General features: G+C 40.7%; 2 protein-coding genes and 1 long non-coding RNA gene across 5 annotated transcripts in view; 1 reads left to right on the top strand and 2 right to left on the bottom strand.

The window, feature by feature from the left end:
• Positions 1 to 1,906: 1,906 nt before the first annotated feature.
• On the bottom strand, positions 1,907 to 9,846 carry LOC138026505 (monocarboxylate transporter 10-like). Its single transcript, XM_068873888.1, has 4 exons — positions 9,539 to 9,846; positions 7,961 to 8,553; positions 4,405 to 4,771; positions 1,907 to 2,842 (listed from the first exon to the last, which is right to left on the bottom strand). The coding sequence occupies exons 1-4, from the start codon at positions 9,717 to 9,719 to the stop codon at positions 2,673 to 2,675; spliced, it is 1,311 nt and encodes a 436-aa protein (XP_068729989.1). The 5' UTR covers positions 9,720 to 9,846; the 3' UTR covers positions 1,907 to 2,672.
• Positions 9,496 to 14,104, top strand: LOC138026506 (uncharacterized). The gene is made up of 3 exons (XR_011127278.1): positions 9,496 to 9,728; positions 11,198 to 11,563; positions 13,816 to 14,104. It is a non-coding gene; the product is annotated as an uncharacterized lncRNA (long non-coding RNA).
• The window catches only part of LOC138026504 (monocarboxylate transporter 8-like), a 6,750-nt gene continuing 4,537 nt past the window's right edge, over positions 12,788 to 15,000 (bottom strand). For 2 of the 3 annotated variants that reach the window (XM_068873884.1, XM_068873887.1), the window contains exons 3-4: positions 14,265 to 14,631; positions 12,788 to 13,646 (exon numbers count right to left, since the gene is read on the bottom strand). In XM_068873884.1, the coding sequence (XP_068729985.1) occupies positions 13,477 to 13,646; positions 14,265 to 14,631 (537 nt within the window). In that variant the 3' untranslated portion in view covers positions 12,788 to 13,476. The other variant, XM_068873885.1, reaches the window with a different exon arrangement.

Genomic DNA, 15,000 nt, shown 5'->3' with positions numbered 1-15,000 from the left:
CACTGAAGCTAAGACGCTTTCTCAAGCCCACATTCATTGGCGCTGGTTGGCCTCATCCCACAAGTACCTCACGAGTATCTCACAAGCCAGTATTTATCGGCTTCATGAACTATCGGTGTGGGTTACACTTCAAACTGAAAGAGTTATTGTACTCTAAAAAAATACTTGCATTGAATAAGAGTCTTGCACTCTCGAAGAATAGTATTTCGTACTCTTACTGTTGTCTGCTCCTCGCCGCCAGCATGGGAACAACAATCGAGCAATACCGGTCAAGGATCGGCTGTCACAACAATTTTGTGAAAGCCAAGGATGCATTTTCACGTGTGCGAGGGCGATTTTGGAATACGATGCTTATGATGTTTTACTTAAATGTGTTTTACTTGCCAACATTAAAACAAGTTGTTGGACATTACAAGTCGTGTAATGAGGTGATGTTTTGGTTTACACAAATGATGTGCTACAATGTTTACCTCCCGTTGGTTTCAATATTGGTTAAAGAGTATTCATTACAATTTAGTGAGTCATTTACTGGACGGTTGTTCATGACATCAAACATTGGTCCATATATGTCTCTTAGAAATTCACTTCTAGAAGTATTTTCAAACTCTTAATGGCATTACAATAATTGTTGTTTGTTAACTACTGGCATTAATACACTATATATATTGCAATGAAAACACTTTATCAAATATTGAACAATGTCTGGAACATCAGTTAACAGCAAACAGTCATTTGTTTGCGCAGAACATCTTTTAGCACTGTATAGATTATTTCCAATAACCAAAATATTGTTCAAAGTAGAATTAGTCCGCAAACTAATATCTTGTATTTAATGGTATATAGTAGCCGTAAGTGACATTGCTACACATTGCTTAACAACATTCACACCAAAGATTGCTCATTTCCTTGACTAGAGTCAGCGGACACAGTGGTTGTTGAATCAATGATATCAAATATTGTAGGACCTGGATTTTCCTCCACATCATCACCTGTATTTTTAGGTATTGAGAATGCTGTGTGTACCATGATTGTTTATTACTGCTACTCGAGTAGATGGTGCTATTTACACTGTTGTTTTCTCAGTATTCATTGGAGCATGTCTATAGGTTTTTTTTACTACAGTGTCAAGGCTGTGCTCTAAGGAAAATTTCAGGGAGCCCTTCGGGCTAAAGTTTTTAGCTGCCTTATCTGCTCAAAATACAATAAGCCACAGTGCCCGGCCAGGCGACCGGGTAATATTTCTCACTGGCCCGAAGCCAAATGTTAGTCGCCTCAGGCGGCTGGGCGCTGTTAAAGCACAGCCTTGCAGTGTGGTTAATTGTTTTGATCAAATGGCTTTTCCCAGCACCATTACCTCCAGTTATAAACAAATAAACTGGTTCAACATTTTGTGACTTCAGGCTGTTGAGGTTTTCGTTTTATTTCTAGTCCATGAAAGCACCCTGTTGTAAGCTTTAGGTTGCATTTTTAATTATTTAATGATCTAACTGATTGACATATTTGGTCATCAGCTATTCCTCGTGGCTGTTTATCCAGTGGTATTGCTGTTGGACGGTGTGATATTTCGGTAATTAGGAGGACTTTTGTCTGCCTGCTTTGAAAAACGCACTGTGAGGTCATAATGCCGACTATTTATGAGGAGAATTCAAAATTAGACAAGAGGTAACTTACCTTGATTAAGGATAATTCCAAAGCTTCACGAAAGGCCTGGTATTCAGTCCCAGGCTCCAGGGTCGCGGATACGTCATTCAAAGACCGATTAGTGCGCACGCGCATACTCCAACAATGTTGAAAGAGGGGGCAAACGCTTTTAAACCCATTCAACATCGATTCAACTTGGATTCAACATGGTTGAAAGGGGGAAACCATCGCTGTTCAACATCGTTGTTCAACAAAATCGAACTGATGTTGAAGCTTTTCACCCGGATCTTTACATGAAAGAGTTTTCGGAAAAGTCACAAGATTTCGCTCTTCTAAACGCATGCGCAAATTCTGTTCAATTTATTTTTGCCACTTTTGTTATGTTAAGTTACAAAATAAAGATATATTAAAAGTACAAGAGATATTAAATAATCAATAAAAGAAAAGCAGAAGGCGAGGATGCCCATATAGAAACCATTAGGGCTTATTCGGGCTACGGGCACCCCAAGAAAAAATACAAATATAAAATGATAATTTTAGGCGTGTCTGATTTAATTTGTAAACACATTTAAGTTAAAAAGCAAGAACACAGACAAACAAGCAAAATAAGGGGAAGTCAGTTCAGGAGGAAAATATTTAATTTAGACTTAAATTGACAAAAATTGTCAGCATTCTGAATTTCTGTATTGAAAGAATTAAACAATATAGGTCCTTGAAAGCGTATTGCGATGGTAGAGAGACTTACTCTTTACATTTTTAAAATTTTTTTCATTGACTCTAAATATCTGATAACGGTTACTAAGGTTAAGCGTTAAATAAAATTGAAAACAATGCTACGCGAATTTTGGGCAAAGATTAGACAAGTGTGCACTGTATGTTATTCTTACAACCAAACAAGTCATCTGTATTCACTTTCCCAAACGTTTTTAGAAAGAGGTGGTCTTCTTGCCGTAAAATGACCAATGAATTGGTGTTACTCGACTCGCAAGCAACTGCATCATTCAGGCGGTTCTTGATCAACAAGCATCTTTTTAAATGGCGCTGTACTTTAGAAGCCTCTCTTCTTCTTCGTTTACGGAGGAACTGAGGTCAGGTCTTTTGTAACATAACAGGATGAACGGAATAAAGGCTCCGGAAAGTGTGATGCTACCTGCAACACGGAAAGGCACCACATACGAACCCAGCTTGTCTGCTAACAGACCTAAGTGGGAAAAATAATCATGTTAGGTTATTTTGGGTTTGTTTGATGTGGGACATGGCGCAGAATGGCTATTGTTTGTAGGACATATACTTGCTTTGTGGCATAAATTACTCTTGTCTCACTTGAACTCTCATGTTGGTTCTTAATAGACTTCAATTGGTTGCGGTTAGTCTCTTACAAATGCAAATCTATAGGAAAATTCTGGGAGCTGCGAATACCCAGTGGAATAACTGTCCATGAAACTACAAGCAGTTTGCAGGCAGTAGATTTCCGAACAAACCCGATCACTCCGAATAGTTTGATAGAAAAGCCTGCATCTCATTTGCGACATGATTTGCGACAGCTTAAGCCCGATTCCCTCTTGTGCAATAAGCACAAGCAAGCATAAAGAAAATTGTGTCAGAAGCGGCTTGAAATAAACATGAATTAAGCATAAGCGTAAAGCGCAAGAAAGGAAACTTTTTCCTTTCCTTGCTGGTATGCTTATCTCACGGTTGTGTTAAATTCACAAGTGGGAACCCGCGTGAGTTTGCACAAGCACGACGATTCGCACGCCACCTTGAATCTTACTAGATCTTCTCGGACGTTACTACGCTTGCGTATGCCAAATTTTCCTCAGCTTGTCTTGCTGTGTAAACGTCGCAAGCCCGTCCTTGTGCATACGCTTGCGCTTATCGCGCAAGTGAGAAACACGCTGAGAAACACGACGAGAGAAACACGACGAGAAACACGACGAGAAACACGCAGGAGAAACACGATGTCGTGTGATTTCACGCCCCTTCTACTATCGGTGGCGATCGTAAGTGTTCGTGAGCGATCGTATTAAAAACGAGTTAACTGGAAAGTACACCGTTACTCTCAAGGGAACTCAGGGGGCGGAGCTAAAGCAAGCCTCAAAGACGCGGAAATATGAAAAAAAATGCATATTTATGAGAAAAATGGCTCATTAGCTCGGGGTAATCACAATAAGTCAAAATTTCCGGGTAAATCGCTTTCCCTATTCCAAACCATTCCGACTCAGTATTTGAATTTTACTAAATTACCAAACTTTTGCACCTTAGTAGCCAATGGAAAAATAAAAGATGTTTGCCCTAACTATTTTCAGTTTCATACTTAATCAGCCCCTGAAAGCGAGAGAGGCAGGAGCTTTCATGCAAATTTCATCTTTTTCAACAGGTTCTCTGCTGTCTGCGCTAAACAGGAAGGGATCTAAACCATTTGGCTTCAATACTGGGGATCCTCTGTCTATACATACACACGGCCTCAAAACGGTAAAAGAAATACAGGAACTGGGGCGGATCAAGGGATACGACGGTAAACCCTTAAACCGAAATGAACAACATGTAAACAAGACCAGTTTCTGAGGTTATAACTCAATTTGAGCATGGTCTGTGAAATAGCACAAAACAGAAACGTTTTTAAAGACATTAAACAAATTACGTTTATCCCTTAAAGGCTAAAAATCATTCATTTCTCCGAGAGTATATATAAATCACCCGTGGGGCATTTGACCGACAATTCTCCGAATTCTTGGATTCGTCTCAAAGGAATATGACACTTACCGGCTAACGTAGGACCGCTTGCCATGAATAACGCTGACATTGTCATACGCCATCCCAGCACAGCAGCGGATTTGAGTGGACTGGCAGTGAAAGTAAGAACACTTAAACTGGTATTGAAAAAGCCATCGCCGAGTCCGTAGAATACCATGCAGATGGTAAGAGTTGCAAATGTTGGGGCTGCAGTCATGAGGACGATGCTCAATCCTGCGGTAAATTGCGCAGCTTGGTAAACTTTGAACGTGTCCACTCTCGGATGATTGCATAAAAAGCCGGAAAGCAAACGGCCAGCAGAGGAGCACAAACCTTGATAAATGAACAGTCTGGATGCTTTTTCAGCTGAAACTCCTAATTCCTCAGAATAGCGAATCTGAAAAGTGAATATACATTTATGACGGCTCATGGCAGAGTTGCTGTTCATCTCTGTTTCAAAGCGAGAAAGCGAGTCTTTGCAATGATTGCAAAATTTTCGCGCGCTCATTGCCGGCTATTTTTTATTGTCAATTAAACGGACAGACACATAAATATATAATAAATGCGATATTGACGCGATATTGCTCGTGTCAGATTGGATAAAATTGAAGTTTCTCGCATTTTTGTCTCGCTTTCTTCTCGTGTTTTGACTTAATTTTGACCCCTCTGCCCTTTTGTTATTGTAAAAAACGAATAGAATTCAGTTTTTCATGCGTCTGTCCTGTTATTGATAATGAATTTTGTCATTAAATGATTGCGAAAGTAGTCTGCGGATCCACTCGGCTATCCTTTCGTGGATCCTCAGCCGCGTTGACAATGTTATGACGAAATTCATGATCAATAACAGACATCAATTTGTTAACTTGACACGAGACCGTTAAAATGGCAATAGAATGTTTTCACGTGACGTCACGGCGGCCATATTGGTGCCTAAACAATGGGACGGCGGCCATGTTGGTGTCCCCAACTAATCATCCGGGAATTGAGCTCCAGTATCATGCAAACGTCGCTTTCTTCTGTTTCGGTGTAAAAACAAGGTTAATTTACAGAGCACGTGAGTGAAAACACTCCATAGGGAGATTTAAGACCTTAGTTTTCGCTAGCGACGCAAGCACAAGCATCAACACAAGCACAAGAGCGCTTCTTTCGCCGTGAAAACGGTGTACTTGCGCTTATGCTTGCGTTCGTTTGCGTTGTGTGACAACCAGACGTAAGGCAAGCACAACGCAAGCTGCGATCTTCGTCCAATGAAAAAGACCCGTTTCACTTGCAGCGCCGCGTTGTAAAAGAGAACATGGAACTAGTGAATCTTTGTGTCTGCGTCTTGTTTGTGCTTGCGTTATGGTTCGTTTTCACTTGAAACGAATCTCTTGTGCTTGTGTTTATGATTGCCCTTGTGCTTGCCTCGCTAGTGAAAACCCGGCAAACGTCAGCCTAATATTTGCGGTTACAATTTTTTGAACTTCTTTTTATGTAAAGCAACAGCATACCGTTTGCTGTTTCAATGTAAATGAGATGCTAATCTCTCAAATGAGCCGAGTTTGCTTTTTTTGAACACCGAAGCGACTTCATCAAGGCCAGAGAGATAACTTTACACTTATCAAGAAATACAAGTGTCGCGGGAAAACGCCTGAAAGCTGAAACATGCATGTAGTTCCCGTTGTTACGGTCTGTCTTCTGTGGTGTATCATGGTTGGGAGGGTAAATGCGCGGAGATTTTAGCTACACCAAGCTACTCTAAAAATCCGAGGGTAAATAAAGATGTATGAAGTGATATGATATGATATGAAGCATCTGATTGGCCGAGAATATGGCGCGAAATTTTTTTTGAGCGAATCAATGAACAGGGCGATGCGAAACCAAGCTCATAAAAAAATTGCCTTCAACACTCATTTGAAAATGCGTCAGTGATGTACATGATTACTGGCAAATACAAAGGACCATTTAAAATGTGGGAAAGAAAAAATGGTATATCTACATATCCCTCTATCTCCACTGCATGGGGCCAACAGCTGGTACCCTCACTTGAGTGATCATTTTCAGACCTAGCTAGTTTAGATTCGTCTCCTTCGTGTTTTTCTTTTGTTTTATTTAATTTAAACTTACAGATTACGTAAACGGAGCGGACAACGTGAGTTGATTTGCTAAGAGACACAAAACTTGCCGGGGAAGCTGTTCTGAGAAAACAATCACTCCAAGGAAAAATATAGGTGTGGTAGCCGGCCGGTTCCGCGTGACGAGCTCCTCCCTCTACACAAGACATTTACAATGAAAATGAAAGACAAAATGTATTATGGGGGGAGGGGGAAGTGGGAAAATGCCATTGTCACGCTTCCCGGGTGGTGGTGGTGGTGCAGTGGCCAGTGTGCCAGTCTCCCGACCCCATGACTGCGTGTTTGGGGCTTAGCTCTGTCGCTGTTTAATGTTTCCTTTGCTCTACATTGTCTGTCTCTCTCCACCCAGGTGCATAAATGGACACCTGAGGCATGCTGTCAGGGTTGCGTAACTCGGCGATTGCCTAGCATCCCGTCCAGGGGGAGTAGCAATGCTCTCAGTCGCTTCATTCTCATTTGTACGACCCAGCTACTGGTGTGCGACTTATCTATTCACTTTTCTCTTTTACCACAGGAAAAAAAAACTTGTAGTGCGTTTCAGTTGAGTGCCCGAAGCAATGAACATCCCTCTGTAAGAAATACTTTACTTTTTCTCTTGCTTAAAAAAATACTTCAAGTTGACTTGCATTTTAAAATATAGGAAACTTTATTTATTGGTCAAATTTAATACTTTATCAACATGGCGAGGTATTTAGATGTACATATAACTTTTGTTAAAGTTCGATGTAGTTCACGAATTGGCCGCCATCTTGAAGTTGCGTAGGTATTTCATGTATCCCTTATTATAGTGTATTTTTACCTTGCATATCCACACAGGCCCGCGTAAGCCCATAGATATTTAAGAAATAGAAAACATGCACCGTGTTTCTATTGAGTTATACAAACACGAGTGAAAGTTTGGGAGAACGAGAAATGCTGTGGGAACACGAGCCGCAGGCGAGTGTTTCCACAGCTTTTTCGAGTTCTCCCAAACTTTCACGAGTGTTTCTATAACTCGATAGAAACACGGAGTACATGTTTTCTATTTCTTTTAGAAAACAACGCGGCGAGGAAAAGGAAAAAAAACTTGTTAGCTCTAATTATCAAAATTCTCTTTGCTCGCGCCATCACTACGTCAACAGCTCGGGCCAGTTCTGTGTCTCCATCGAGTTATAGAAACACGATTTTTAACCAATCAGCGCGCGTATTTTCTTAGGAAAAGGTAATGTGCATCTAAATGCCTCACCATGTTGATAAAGTATTTAATTTGGCGAATAAATGATTTTAGAGGTACTCCATTTAGGTACTCCATAGGGTATGCCATGGAGTAGGGCTCCGCGTTTTGTCCTTTCCCATCCCCTAAAAGTAAGCCTAACCTTTACCCTTACCTTATTGTTGAGAAAAGGTAGCAAATGCTTAGACATATAGGGACACCTCGTGTTGGATGTCAAAATTGGCTGTAGATAAGTGAATTTCACTGCAAACTTGCTTACCATGTGAATCAGAGGAACAAAGTGGCCAAAAGACAACAGAAAAGCAGGAATGAAAAAAGCAATAACGGGAGGTTCTTTCCAAACAGAAAAGTCAAACACCTTCTTGATTTTGGAAATAAGACTCGTATTTCCACTGGCTGTTTCTTCGTGAGTAATTTCTTCATTTGCCTCGACGTTAGGGTCAAAGGTAATAACAAGGGAGCGCAGGATAACAACGACTACCGCCATTACGCGACAGGTGGACCGCCACCCAGTGGCCATAATTAGGGCCTCCAGAGTGGGGCCCATCACAAGGATGCCACCTCCAACCCCCAAATTTAAAATACCCATAGCAATTGACTCCCTTCTGTTGAAATACTGGTTAATCACAACCATTCCAGAGGAAAACGTACAACTGCAACCGAATCCAAACAAGACACTGTAGGTAAAGAGGAGAAGATATAGGTTGTCCACAAAGGAGCTGACGAGCAAGCTAATGGCACAGAAGACTCCTCCGATTATGGACGTGATCCGACATCCAACTCGGGTGACCAGGGCGGTTGAGATATGACCACTGAAGAACGTCATTGCTACTCCCACAGAACCAATGCATGCTACAATTAACCGAAAATAATTAGATTACCCTTGGTTGAGTAATGGCTGGCATTTTTTTAAGAAACCACAAACACAATCCCTTGAAGTTGTTGTCGTCAATTATTTTTATCCTATAGAGAGTCAAATTACTCAATTCCCTACTCAATTCTGATTGGTCAATCAAGAAGGGCTTTTTTCCTTAACACATGCAGGGCCGTATTTCTAAAATGCTATATTGACTAGTTCGTTGTTTGGTTACGATTATAAAATTTGGTGAATCTTTGAATGGCTTGGGAAGTGTGAAATTTTTGCTCCTCTAAATTATAAACGAGTAATCGTATGAGTTCCTTGTGAAATTAAGGATTATTTCACTCGTATTTTCAACACGACCCAGTTTTTTATCCAAACATACTTATGACAACACTAGTGAGACTACTCCTTCTTTTTACAAGTTGCCATGCGATCGTTTAGTGTTTCACCAACCGGTTGGTGAGCATCCAATTGGAAATGCGTTTTTACGAAAGCTAATAATGATTGATCATCACACTACTTGTTGTTCGAAAGCCGATTAAATTAATCCAGGATTAGCAGAAACATTTATTTCATTTTTAACTTGCTGGTGAATGTTTCTTTTGCTTTTCCCGGCTAGCAAAGGTCTTTTTTTTCTTTTTGTGCTGTACGGGAAAAGAGACCTATGCCATGTGTCAAAACTCGCTGTGTTGAGCACGCGTGGTGGTTACTTAGAGACCGAAACTTCAGGTGATACTTCATGTTGTGTGCGCTCACTTAAACAATAGCAGAATTACTGTAATGGCATGCGCGAGACACAGGGGGGTCAAGTCATCATAGTCAGCAAACATGTTATCGGGCATGCGGATTGAAGAGTCGGGTCAATAAACCAGGCTCACGCATTGTTCGCTTCAGACCCGTATATACAAAGTAACATAATAATGTGGGTAAAATCTTTTGGGTTTAAAAGAATTAAAGCTCTTCACAGGCACTCACCTGTAATTTCCCTTGATGCATTGAAATAATCCATAAATACCGGCAGAAAGACTCCGAAGCTAAAAACGAAGCCCAGCGCTGATAACGAAGTCATGGCAGCGCAAGCACAGACCAGCCATGACCACAAACTATCACGTTTGCGAGGAGGACCGGTGGAGAGAAACAACTGAGAAATGGCCATCAGTTTCAGGTAAGTAAGCTAATATGAAACTACAGTATGTTTCAATATAAACGACTGTGGTTTTCTTTTTTTGGGCCCTTTAGAACGGTCTCCTCAAAATAAATTGACGTTATAAAACTTTGGCGCTGTAAACACATGAGGGTCCTTCAATTGAACTTTAAGAACTGAAGTAGTTGTGCCTTTGCATGTGTCATACGAATTAATTGAAGAACTTGAGATGATTTACGTATGATCTAAATTGCTCGGTGTCCTGTTTGGTTCAACTTATTGTATGCTTACAAAGAATTATTTTTATCACATAACTAAGTCAGGACTATTCAATCAGCCTTGGGCCGGTTGCTCAACCCTGGTTAGCGCTAACCTTCTGTTAAACAGTGCTAGATAATTAAGTGACAGTGCTAGTTACAAAATATATTTTGCATCGCATGTCCCTTACTGGGCACCGTAGTTAAGGGATATCAAATCCTATTCTTGGTTTACACGTGACGTCAGAGAAAAACTAAAATTACAACTTTTGAGTTTTTACCTTCATGGGTAAAGAACATTTTAAAAGATATATATGCTGGCCTGTTTTCAGCTCGGTAGCATGCTTTGTTTCGAAAATAGAGCGGCTTGGTTTTCAAACGTTTTTTTGACAATGCGTGACATCTGGATTGCTTCTGAGGAACATGTCACGTACACGAAAATATCGATTCGCCTTGTGTTTTCGAGTTCTGAATAACCAATATGTTAAGAGAAGTGTCTATGCGAATGTTTTAAGTTTAACAGAGAGAAAAAATGTTTAGAGAGAGCCAAAATAAAGTTCAGATGTTTCCACTAGTTTCCGGCCGCCATGTTAGTGTCCCTCTGAGGGACATCAACTTGGAGTCTCCATACTAAACAACCATTATTTTGAGTGGTACCCTTTGCCGAATAACTCGAGTTTGGAATATCGCATAGCCATAAAAATTTGAAACGCTGTTTATTCATTACCCTTCTACAATATCTCACTTTCTTGACTGAATTTATTGAACGGTAAGCGATTTTATAATTTCTTTGCGTGATACTTGCGTGACGCGTGACGTTGCGTGACGTTAAGGGCGCCATTCGTGTGTCTTCGCTCAATAAATTGCGTGATACTTGCGTACGTTAAGGTCTTCGCTCAATAAATTAGCAAGAGAATTGTGGTTGTGGTGTCTGCAGAGCAATACTATAATATAATTGCTCAACATCATTCCTGGGCGCGATAACCATAATGCAGATTGCTGTAAGCACGCTTTCATCGACCGAACGCGAACCGAGTGTAGCCTCGACCCTACTATTTTTTCTTGGGTTGACGAGCGTGTGGCTAGTAAGCCCGAGTGAACCTTTTCGCGTCACGTCTTAACAACAAGTTAGGTAAGTACGTTTCGTGGCATCCTGAACCTGAAGCGTTTGCCACGAATGTCTTTACACTTTGTTGGACTAACATGAATTGTTACATTTTTTCCGCTGTTTAGTCTCCTTCTAAAGGTGTTGACCAAAGTGAAGCAAGACCAAGTTTTTAGCGTTCTTGCTAGTTGCACCTGTGTGGTCTACTTCCAAGGTGGACCTGCCCACTGACGTTGGCCCACAACGGCGCTGTGCACCTGCTTCGTCATCAGCTTCAACTGGCCACCTGGCCTATATTGGGAAAGCCTGCAAAATCAAGCCATGTCTGAACGGGCTTCCAAAGTCATCTGCAAGTCGTGGACAAGTGGTAACCCAAAAACAATACTCTAAGCCATGAAATGAGTGGTGTAGCTGGTGTTCTAGGGTCAAAGCAGATATTCGTCTTGCTCCTGTTACTGTGTTTTTGGACTTCCTAGTTCATATTTTTGATAGAGGTAAGTGTTATAGTACAGTGAATACCTATCGATTATCAGCGGTATCTACAACGATCAAATCCGTTTGCGACAGCTGGGGGATCTTGGTTGTGACCACCTTGTATCAAGATTGATGTAAGGTCTGTTTGTTACGAAACCCCCAGCACCTAGATGTAGCTATACATGGGATGTGTCTACCGTAACTATGCATCTACACGGCCTTGTTCCTCTAAAAGAACTGCCACTGAAAACTCTGTCTCATAAACTGGCTATGTTGATTGCCCCGGGGTAACGGCTCGAAGACCCTAAGAGCGCTCGCTGTAAATGACATGACTGTTAAGGACAATTGCATTATCTGTGTGGTGCGAAATCGACTTACCTTACTTACCTGGATCTGGTCCTCTTGAAATCTTTGTTTACCAGGCCTGTGCCCACCGTTTGCACGTTTTGGAATACGTTAAAAGAACAGCAGCTCATCGCGTGGGTACTAATCAGTTATTTATTTCCATTATAAGAGTGTATCAACTAGCACTAATGGTCGCTGGATTAAGGCTACTCTCAAACAATCGGAAGTACCTATTTATAAAATGATTAGCCTTGCTAACTGGTCAAATGTGTCGACCTTTTAGAATCCTATAAAAGAAACTTAATCTGTTCTTCTGAGGAAGATGTTGGTAGAATCGTTGTATCGTGATTGAAAATTGTGATATGGGAAATTATAAGTTTCTGTTAAATGTTATATTTCGGTTATCAAGAGAACTTTTGTCTCCCCGCTTTGAAAAACGCACTGTGGGGTCATAATGCCGAGTACTTATGAGGAGAATTTAAAATTAGACGAGAGGTAACTTACCTTGAAGGATAATTCCAAGGCTTCACGAGAGGCCTGGTATTCAGTCCCAGGTTCCAGGGTACGCGGATACGTCATTCAAAGAAGGATTAGTCAAAATACCTCACTCTAAACGCATGCGCAAATTCAGTTCAGTGCAGTTCTATTTATTTTTAAAAAATTTGGTTTTATCAACGGAGTTGATAATGTAAATTGGCCACCGTACAGAGATTCTAAAGGCTGACGTTTCGAGCGTTGGCCCTTCGTCAGAGCCCTTCGTTGCTCTGACGAAGGGCTAACGCTCGAAACGTTAGCTCTTAGAATCTCTGTACGGTGGCCAATTTACATTATCAACTCCGTTGATAAAACCAAATTTTTGTATACTACTTCCCCACCGACGCAGCACCACAGTTTCTTTAGAAACTACCCCTTCATCTATTTATTTTTGCCACTTTTGTTAGGTTAAATTACAAAATAAATATATTAAAGTACAAGATATATTAAATAATCAATAAAAGAAAAGCATAAGGCGAGGATGCCCATATAGTAATCATTAGGGCTTATTCCGGCTATAGGCACCCCAAGAAAAAATACAAATATAAAATGATAAAATGTAGGCGTGTCTGATTTAATTTGTAAACACATTTAGGTTAAAAAGCAAGAACACAGACAAACAAGCAAAATAAGGGGAAGTCAGTTCGGGAGGAAAGTTTTTTAATTTAGACTTAAATTGAGAAAAATTGTCAGCATTCTTAATTTCTGTATTGAAAGAGTAAACAATATAGGTCCTTGGAAGCGTATTGCGATGGTAGAGAGACTTCCACTTTACATTTTTCTAATTGTTTTCATTGACTCTAAATATCTGATAACGGTAACTACGGTTAAGCGTTAAATAAAATTGAAAACCATGTTACGCGAATTTTGGGCAAAGATTAGACAAGTGTGCACTGTATGTTATTCTTACAACCAAACAAGTCATCTGTATTCACTTTCCCAAACGTTTTTAGAAAGAGGTGGTCTTCTTGCTGCAAAATGACCAATGAATTGGTGTTACTCGACTCGCAAGCAACTGTATCATTCAGGCGGTTCTTGATCAACAAGCATCTTTTTAAATGGCGCTGTACTTTACAAGCCTCTCTTCTTCTTCGTTTACGGAGGAACTGAGGTCAGGTCTTTTGTAACATAACAGGATGAACGGAATAAAGGCTCCGGAAAGTGTGATGCTACCTGCAACACGGAAAGGCACCACATACGAACCCAGCTTGTCTGCTAACAGACCTGAGTGGGAAAAATAATCATGTTAGGTTATTTTGGGTCTGTTTGATGTAGGACTCTTACATGGAAAAATAAAAGATATTTGCACTAACTACTTTCACTTTCATGCTTAATCAGCCCCTAAAGGCGAGAAAGACAAGAGCTTTCATGCAAATTTCATCTTTGTCAACAGACTCTCTGGTGTCTGCAATAAACTGGAAGGGATCAGTGGACTATTTGGCTTCAATGTCTACACGTACGTACACACGGCCCCAAAACGGCAAAAGAAATACAGGAACTGGGGCGGATCAAGGGATAGGAAGGTCAACCCCTGAAAGCGAAATAAAAACATGTAAACAAGATCAGTTTCTAAGGTTAAAACTCAACTCAACAGCCATCTTTGAGCGAGAATAGGACACTTCGGAAATACCATAATACTCTTTGTTTGTCCACCCAAATTTTGCATAAGGATTAGACTAGCATTGTTTCCAATTTCTCTTGGAACTTACATTGGTCCCAAGAGAAAACAAAGACAATGCTTGGGGGACAAACAAAGAGTATTAAGGTATTTTCGAAAGTAGCCTACTCTCCGAATTCTTGGATTCGTCCCAAAGGAATAACGATAATTTTCGTGACACTTACCGGCTAAGGGAGGACCGCTTGCCAAGAATAACGCTGAAATTGTCATATACCATCCCAGCACAGCAGCGGATTTGAGTGGACTGGCAGTGAAAGTAAGAACACTTAAACTGGTATAGAAAAAGCCATCGCCGAGTCCGTAGAATACCATGCTGATGGTAAGAGTTGCAAACGTTGGGGCTGCAGTCATGAGGATGGTGCTCAATCCGGCGGTAAATTGCGCAGCTTGGTAAACTTTGAACGTGTCCACTCTCGGATGATTGCATAAAAAGCCGGAAAGCAAACGGCCAGCGGAGGAGCACAAACCTTGATAAATGAACAGTCTGGATGCTTTTTCAGCTGAAACTCCTAATTCTTCAGAATAGCGAATCTGAAAAATGAATATACATTTATGACAGCCCATGGCAGAGTTGCTGTTCACCTCTGTTTCAAAGCGAGTTTTTACAATAACTGGCTAATTTTGGATAATTTTTATAAGCGGCAGACACATAAATTTATTATTTATGCGATATTACCACAGAAAGAACAAATTGTAGCCCCTCCGAATTTTCCTCGCATCAAATTAGCGCGTTTCAGTTGAGTGCCCGAAGCAATGAACATCCCTCTGTAAGAAATGCTTTTGCTTTACTTTTTCTCTTGCTTAAAAAAAAATCCTCCAAGTTCCCCCACCCCCAACCCCCCATCCAGATGTTGAGATACATCCAGGATTGATCTTATTAGATCCACGACGATTTCAATA

This window comes from Montipora capricornis, chromosome 12, assembly GCF_036669925.1.
Source record: "Montipora capricornis isolate CH-2021 chromosome 12, ASM3666992v2, whole genome shotgun sequence".
Classification (NCBI taxonomy): Eukaryota; Metazoa; Cnidaria; class Anthozoa; order Scleractinia; family Acroporidae; genus Montipora; species Montipora capricornis.
The sequence above is the reverse complement of the archived record's forward strand: the minus strand, read 5'-3'. Positions and strand labels throughout refer to the sequence as shown.

Coding starts and splice junctions, on each gene's coding strand:
- LOC138026505 (XM_068873888.1), bottom strand. CDS start 9,719: ATGGCCATTTCTCAGTTGTTTCTCTCCACCGGTCCTCCTCGCAAACGT. Junction 8,554..9,538: donor TGCATCAAGGGAAATTACAG/GTGAGTGCCTGT, acceptor GGTTAATTGTAG/CATGCATTGGTTCTGTGGGA. Junction 2,843..4,404: donor AAGCGGTCCTACGTTAGCCG/GTAAGTGTCATA, acceptor TTTCCCACTTAG/GTCTGTTAGCAGACAAGCTG.